This window comes from Propithecus coquereli, unplaced genomic scaffold, assembly GCF_000956105.1.
Source record: "Propithecus coquereli isolate 6110/MARCELLA unplaced genomic scaffold, Pcoq_1.0 Scaffold63, whole genome shotgun sequence".
Taxonomy (NCBI): Eukaryota; Metazoa; Chordata; class Mammalia; order Primates; family Indriidae; genus Propithecus; species Propithecus coquereli.
Window position 1 is genome coordinate 8,490,819 of NW_012152285.1, and position 8,620 is coordinate 8,499,438.

Below are 8,620 nucleotides of genomic sequence, written 5' to 3' on the forward strand. Positions count from 1 at the left end.
AATGTGAGGGACGATGGCTAAATGAGTCTGCCCAGTGTGCTTTTCTTGTTAATTTAATCCAATCAGTCTGCTTCCTTAGTATCTTTCATTATAGTTTCTTCCTTCTGATTCCAGCCCTGGAATGTGCTCCCTCTGCCCTAGGAAGCATTTGCCTCAATTAGTAAAGCTTCCGACTAGTCTCCCTGCCTAGTACTAATCTGTTATTCCCATTGCTGCCTGGCAACTCCCCACTGGTTTCTGAGTCAAGCACAACCCTAGTCACACCAGATTACCCCTCTGTGCACCTCACTGCACACACCCATGGCTCCCCGGTCCTTCCATGCTGTTCCGAAGCCTGGAATGTCTTTCTTCCCATCATTTCTGTCAAACGGCCATTCATCCTTTAAGACGAAGTCAAATGACACTTTCTCCACAAGGCTTTTCACTCTTTCATCTACTCTTAATTTGGAATTTTTCTATGTCTGTTCTGGTTTGTGTCCCATTCTTGTATTCTAACTAGTTGGTCTCCTAGGCCTAGAAGACCTTGTTATGTATAGGTTTCTAGCCTTGGTTCCTAGCACGCTGGTATGTTAGGAGACTCCATGAAAGTAACTGTTATCAAATAGGGAAGGAAATTAATGGATTCCCATGTGTAATGTCACATGTATATCCATTTACTCCTCAAATAACCCTGCAAGGTAGGAGGTATGATTAAGAACACTGAAGCTGAAGACTTTATTTGCTCATGAGCAATTAGGAAGTAAGGGATGGCAATGGGGATTCTCATCCAGGCATCTCTGGCCCCAAGCCCAGGGCCTTTGTAGCCTAATACCCAATAAGAAGTTAGCTGATAAGGCTTAAGGTGCCAGATGTGCCACAGCTACTTCTGAGTGAGAACTTTGCTCAGACCCTATCAAGGCACACCCCTGTTCAACAGAACAATAGAAACTGCACAGTGGGCAAGGTAACCACTGCCACATCATGGCATTCTAAGTATGTGCATCATAGACCACTGGAAGTTTCACATATGAATTTTCAACATAAAAACTGGCAGCTTAGGCTGGGCATGGTTGCTCACACCTACAATCCCAGCACTCTGGGAGGCCAAGGTGGGAGGATCACTTGAGCTCAGGAGTTCAAGACCAGCCTGAGCAAGAGCAAGACCCCACCTCTACAAAAACTAGAAAAAATTAACTGGACATTGTGGCATGCACCTGTGGTCTCAGCTACTTGGGAAGCTGAGGCAGGAAAATCGCTTGAGCCTAGGATTTGAGGTTGCAGTGAGCTGTGATGACACCACTGCACTCTAGCCTGGGCAACAGAGCAGGACAAAAAACAAAACAAAACAAAAAAAACCCCGGCAGCTTCACATTTTCCTTGCCAAGAACAAGAATGAAAAAAATCTAAGCCACCAATTTACCTCTGGGTAGCAGGTGCTGGGAACCGGTTGTGCTCAGTATTCAGGAATGTGTGGAGTGGTTCTTTGTTCATCCAGAAACACCTGAGAGAATACTGAGTGGAATTCTGCTTGAAAGAAGAGACTGGCTGACTTCCCACGGTCCCCTTCAGGACTAAGAATCAATGACTCTATCACACCAAGATGTCTCCAATCTCCTGCCAGCTCTTTGCTTCCAGGGTCAACATTTAAAACATACATACAACATCAGTGATGTGCCAGGTGTTGCAGAGGATATAAAAATCCCATGTCTTCTCGACGGAACCACATTCTAGGGGGATGAAAAAACTCATCAGTAATCAGACAAGAAACCTACAGCAGACAAACCCCCACGGCCCTGGGCTGAAGGCGTGCAGGTTAAGATATGTTGGGAAGGAGGAGAGGAGAAACAAAAAACGAGACACGTTAATTAATTTTTAAAAGGCAACTGTGGCTTTATAAAGGACTGAGAGCCCGCAGAATGTGCCTTTGGGGAGTGTACCTGTGAGAGTTCCCCTGCTTCAGTGGGGCGGGGCCACTTTCCTTAGGCAGTGAGTCTCCAAGCCCTGTTCTTCCGGAAGTGATGGGAATGACTCAGTACATTAAACACTTTTGCGTTCCTGAGTGTGCTGTGAGTACGGCGCAGCGGTTTTATGGGAGTGCCCACACGGCATGATTGTCAGCTTGAACTGGTAGGAACCTTCTTGATGAGTCCCGTGGAGCCCACCAGGTGAACCAAGGCTCTCTGTGGGCGACTCACCAGGTGCCTTGACAGACCACAGATGAGACCCGTGAGATCTTTCTCCCATCATATTGCCCCATTCTTAAATGGAATCTCATAGCTTTTGCACCTACTTAAAAGATTCTCTAAAAAATGTCTTTGGTGTTAAATGTCCCCAACTGAAAAAGAAAAAAAACTGTAAAATTTCAAATCGCAAAGTAGTTCTTGCTAAAAATAGTCGGGCAAGTCTCTATGGGATACCTCACAGCTGTTAAGGATCTCTACAGACTTACCTCCTTTCAGATAAGCCGTTAGAGCCCCATTTTTCAGAAGAAAAAAATGGATTCTCATACAAGTTAACTGGTTTGCTCAAGACCACAAAGTTTGATATGCTAATTGGAGAGGGGCCCTAGAAATACCCCTGACTGTGACAATTATTTCATGGTCTTCTGAACACTAGCAGCCATTCCACAAGCAAAAGATTTGCAGAAGACCAGAAATGAGAGAAAATTCTGGCTTATGGGACAGACCATACTGTAAGAACTGGATGAGAGAACTGCTACGGTGGTAACAACCATGTTCTCCAGGAGATGGATGTTTCATTTGAATGTAATGTCGCCACATTGTAAAGGCACAACAGTATAAAAGTATGCAAAAAAATTTCCTCACAAGCAACCATGTCAAGAGATTTGACACAGAAGCAAGGGATGGGTCAAAGGGAAAATAAAAATCTACAGCAATATCTAGCAAAACTGTCTTTAAAAGGAAAGGAAAGGAAACACACACGTGCACATGCGTGCACACAAAGACAGAAAGGTTTTGCCATGACCAGTGTTGTAAACCACTGGGATAGAATGAAAGCAAAAAAATGCCGTATTAATCATTATATCCCCCTAGCACCTAAGGCAATGCATTTCATATCTTCACAAACGCATGCGCTACAAGGCCATTCATTGCAGTATTGTCGCTAACAGTCAGTGGTTGCGACAAGTTACATGTCTACAGCAAAAAGCCGAGAAGGATTCCAATCTAATTGTTCAGAGTGGTGACCCTGAGGTAGTAAAAATGGGAGAGAGAAAGAGTAGGAGGGCAGTGGGGAGAATTTTCACTTCTTAGTTGTATAATCCCTTCCAGATTGTTAGTTTAGTTTTATGTGCATTCGTTTTTAATAAAAATAATAATTTAAAAATAATGTGTTACTTAAATTAAAATTTTTTTTGAAGCTTGTTACATTTGGGGGAATCATAAGGTCTCAGAGTTGAGAGAGGTCTCAGAGGTCTGTGTGATCTAATCTCGGCGAGATTCGGCTCCACAGCCTGGCTGTGTGGCACACAGGACAGAGGGGCCACATCTGGCTCACAGGCACTCCAGCCTTCAGATTCAGAGCTGGCTCGTGGAACCTGGTGCACCCCAAGGATGTGAAAAATCAAATAAACTTTGTGGCTTTCATAATCTACTCCAACATGGCTAAATATCAACAACAACCATGCAACAGGGGCTACAGTAACCCCCAAATCTTCCTAGTTCATACCTACTCCTGACTCATTTGACAGTCATCCTCAGAGGGGGTTTGAACATAGAAGGCTGAGGTCAACTCCAAACCAGTTGGTCGTCAGAACAGCACATTCCCAGCTCTAGCTTGGCTACTGTCTAACAGGACCTCACAGTGTCATGCCAGCATCACCATCAACACATCCCTCGCTTGGTGATTCTTCCTACCATTTTACAGTTTGAGAAGAGCTGCTTATGCTTTGACCTTGCTGTTTTATGTACCCCAGAGGCAAATTGTTTACACATTTCAGTTAACACAGGGATTTTCTTCCATGCCCCCTTGATCTGTTAGGGCTTTGTACATCTTACCACATTCTACCCCACACCACACCGTGAAGTGCATTTGACTTTGATCCATGTTCCCTCTGATGGACATTATCATGGTGTCCTCAGTCCTTCAGAACTTAATATTACTTAGTTTACATAGTACTCAAAATTGGTGGGCACACCTGGAAAAAGTTTGCCATCACCAGTGTTGTAAATCACTAGGATAGATTAAAAGCGAGAAAAACGCCGTATTCATCACTCTGTCTCCCTAACACCTAAGGCAACGCATTTCACATCTTGCTGAGAGCAGATATTCAATACCTGGAACTAGAAAATTATAGAATCTTAAAGCCAGAAGGAACCTAAAGGAGACCAGTTGCCATCATCCACAGCTGAGAAATTCGAGACCCAGGTGGTTAAATCTGGGTTAGCCAAGGTCATCAGATATTGTGTTCACATCAGCTAGAGTGCAGATGTTCCTATTCTGTGTTCAATGCTCCTTCTTCCATCAAGTTGCTTGTTGGATGAATGAATGAATGAATGAATGACTTAACCACTCAGTTTGTATAACCAAAGGAGACCAGAAAAGAGACTGAGGTTAAATAATCTAGTAAATGCAATTGTTTGGATGGATTATATTTGCCAATTTAAATTTTCCACTTCCAATTGCTTATTCGCATCCATAGCCTTAGACATATTTTTAGTCATTTAAAATTTTTGATCAGTGCATACACACTCCACGCAAATAACAAGTCAGATTTCAATATGGTGTTAACTCCAATTCCTTTATAATCTATATGGCTTGCCTCAAATAATGACATCACCAGATTGATCCCAATATATTTTGATATGCCTTTACATGTCAATGTTGAAGTTGAAAACTCTTCATGTTATGTTCCTATTGTGTAACTGCTTCAAGAAAAAAAAAAGATGAAAAAACCTAACACACATAAATTATTAATAACTCTGATCTAACATGACCACATGATATTCACTAGTCAGATTTTCAAATGACATTATCCTTTAAGAATCTAACTTTTGCCCTCCAGATCTTTTTTAAAAAACTAAATAACCATTTGGTAGCTTTGAGTTTCATTTCTTTCTTTCCTTTTCTTGCTCATCCACAGAGAGAGAGGTTTGAGAAGAGAAATAGGGAGGAAAAAATGGGCAGAAGAAAGGAGAAAGGTATTAGATTACTCAGGAACTAGCAGGGAGAAGCAGTCCGGCTCCTGGAGGAAGTGAGAAATATACCAAGGCGTGGTCAGGAAGCATGTGCCTGTCAAGGCTCCCACCCTCTCTGCCATCCCTCCTGCCGAGAAGTGAGCTGGCAATCTTATCACCCACCATGGACAAACAGAAAATGAATACAGCCCCTACACTCGGATTTAGCCGCACCGCTCCAGCCAAAACTGAACTTGCCATGGAGCACTCCTGTCCCCTCCCCTGCAATCAGAATCAAATGTCATAGAAAAATAACTGTTTGACATTATCATAAGCCCTTTAACAATGATCTAGTCTAAACCCTCCTCACCCATTTTGCAGAAAAGAAAACTGAGACTCCAGAGAAATGAAGTCACTCACCCTCTCATTCAGCAAGACAGAACTAGATCTCCAAAATTCAGACTTGCTATTTAGACCTCTTTCCTCCGTGAGCAATTTAAAAGCTACAGAACATACAAAAAACACACCAACTGCCTTGACATGAAGAACAATTACAAAGTGGCACAAGAGAACATGAAAATAAACTAATTCAAAATATTAACCTCACCCCGCCTCCCAGAAGCCCAATGACAATACAGGCAGCATCAGGCTGTTCAATGGAGTAATGGTGCCTCCAACAATTTAGTTGCTCTTTTTCCTACTTTACCCATTTCTCACAGGCAGAGAAAAATATGCACATAAGACTGCTGAACCTCTTACTTTGAACGGATACAGACCTTTCTGATACCCGAAATTTAAAGATTAGGAGATACATGTTTTCCTCCAAGGGCTTACAGAAATCCCATTATTAGACTTCAAATATCAGGTCATTCCATGCGTCCCAAGCCCCGGGGAAAATTCATGGCTTTCCGCAGGAATCCGTCCTCTCCTCTGACCTGCGCAGGTAACAAGCCAAGCAGGAGAGACTCGGCTCTATCAGCTGCCTACACGCAGACTTTTAGAAAACCTGACCCAAGAAACTAACATGCCAAAACAGGGCTTCAGAAAAAGAAGAAAACTTTTCCTTACCCTTAAAAATAACAGAAACGATAGGATCCGGTTTTCCAAATTTCGTTTTAGGGATGTTACTGGCAGATTCCACGATCACTCGCAGCATGGCTCTTAATTGGCAGAAAGCAAGTTTCAGCAAACAGCAAACGAAGTTGAGCTGCGGCTCCGGGCCGCGCCGCGCTTGGAGGGAATTCCTCTCCCGGCGAAGGGAGGATTCCTCCCAGGGAAGAGGGAAGGGGGAAAAGGCAAAAATGGGTGGAACTCTGACGGATTATTTACTGAAGGCTGCGTGTAAGCTGACACCCCAACCCCAGGAGTCTACGCAGTGCCACAGGCACCGACTTATGAATTTGGGAAATGTGGAAGTGAAAAGGACATAAACCTCAACTAAAAATTAAGTTTGTGCAACAAATGAAACTAAAATGAATTTGGAGCTAAGACACGTGGGCAGGTCAGGAAACTACTAAAATGTTGCTGCCTTTTAGAAATCATTCGTGAAACCGGATTAATTCTCTGCCACCTCTTTCATTCCTTTCTGAGTTTCATGGAGTTTTAAAACTTTAGTCGGCTTTTTCCCCATTTTAGTTTTGCCATTTGTACTCATGCTGTTGAACGCGTCCACACAGCAACCCCCACGTTCAACTTTTGAAAATCAGTTAAAAGGCGCCCTCTAGTGTATGACAAAGGAATAACTGAGTTTATTTCAAGTTAACACAATGTGGGCACGGAAATAGGAATTTGCAAAATTGGTATATTGAGGGCTGATCCCGGAGAATTTCTTTAAAAATTCTTCAGAGGTGAGAGCTGGGCTCCTACGTTTTCCTGATCTATCAAAAGCTTCCAACAGTCTTTGGTGAAAATGGAGAAGTGCCTTGCCACTGTTTGTGGACCTACCGCTGCCCATAGCATCTTCCCGTCCCAGAGAATGCATTAGGCAGTGAAGCCTGGTGGTTAAGATCACAACAGGCGACCTGGGCTTAGTCAGCCAGACGTGAGTGTGAGTCCTTACTTCACCACTTTGAGATACATCACCTTGGCAACTTTCTTAACTCCTGTCTTCCTCAGTTTCCTCATCTGTAAAATGGAGATAAAGTTGTGATAAGTTAAAGGTCTTTACGGGGCTTGGCACAAAGCACACAGTAATTTACTCACATACACACCAGAAGTTCGTGCTTACTTGTGATTTCCTAGCATTGTGTTAATACAAGTTGGCTTAAAATCAGGATCTCTTTGTGTTTCAGAAGAAAAGGCTAAAACTTGGGGTGAAGAAACAAAGAATTTCTTTTTGCTTCTGAACGTACAACCAAGACCCGTCTGTAAACAAATGCTTCAAGTGCATTGAAAAAAGATAGTTTAACCTACAAGAATGTCTCAGTGAGTTTCTCCAAGTCTTACATAAGGTAAAGAGCCTAGTATTCAATGCTATAAAGGTTACTGTATTCAGTGGACACAGAGTTTTAGTGGAATATAGACAACATCACCTTTATTTGGCTGCTTTTTATTTTTCCTTTTTACTGTGAAATATATTTACAGAAAAATGCATACAACATAAATGTGGAAGTTTAGCAAGCATCCACATCAAGACTGAGAGCATCACCAGCACTCCAGAAGCCCCTGGGATGGCCCCGTATCATATCCACTGCCTTCCTCTCAGAGGTAACCACTATTCTGAATTTTATGGTAACAATCTCCTTTCTTTCTTTTATAGCTTTTTTTACCAGAAGAAAAAAATACTTTAGGTTTGCTTGGTTATGACATTTATTTATTTATTTTTAGAGACAGCATCTCACTCTGTCACCCAGGCTGGTGTACAGTGAGCTATAATGACATTGCTCACTGTAACCTCAAACTCCTGGGCTCAAACAATCCTCCTGCCTCAGTCTCCCGAGTAGCTAGGACTACAGGCGCATACCACCATTTTGTGGAGATGGAATCTCACTATGTTGCCCAGGCTGGTCTCGAACTCTTGGCTTCAAGCAGTCCTCCTGCCTCAGCCTCCCAAAGTGCTGGGACTGCAGGTGTGAGCCACCGCACCCAGCCAGTTATGACCTTTTAATGGTCATATAAATTCTTTTGTCTGTTATAAATATCACACACTCATATATTTATATATATATGTATATATAGACACATACATTTATTCATACAATATAAATTTTTTGCTATATTATGACCTTTATAGAAATGGACTCATACAGTATGGATTCTTTTGTGTTTGGCTTCTTCTTTTCAGCCTTACCTGGTGAAATTCATCCATGTAGCTCTACTTCATTCACTCTTATTGCTACATGGTATATCATTGTATGAGACTACAACATTCTATTAATCCATTCTACTGTTGATAGACATTTGGATAGTTCAGGGTTTGGGGATACTATAAACAGTGCTATTCTGAACATTCTTCTACATGTTTTCTGGTACAAATGTGCATGAGTCTATTTAGAGTCTAATCTATG

The 8,620-nt window shown here is 42.3% G+C and overlaps 1 protein-coding gene across 2 annotated transcripts in view; it reads right to left on the minus strand.

The window, feature by feature from the left end:
* MYOF (myoferlin) overlaps positions 1-6,370 on the minus strand; it is a 149,570-nt gene extending 143,200 nt beyond the window's left edge. For both annotated transcript variants that reach the window (XM_012659733.1, XM_012659732.1), the window contains exon 1: positions 6,183-6,370. In XM_012659733.1, the coding sequence (XP_012515187.1) occupies positions 6,183-6,270 (88 nt within the window). In that variant the 5' untranslated portion in view covers positions 6,271-6,370. The remainder of the gene's footprint in view (positions 1-6,182) is intronic.
* Positions 6,371-8,620: the final 2,250 nt, after the last annotated feature.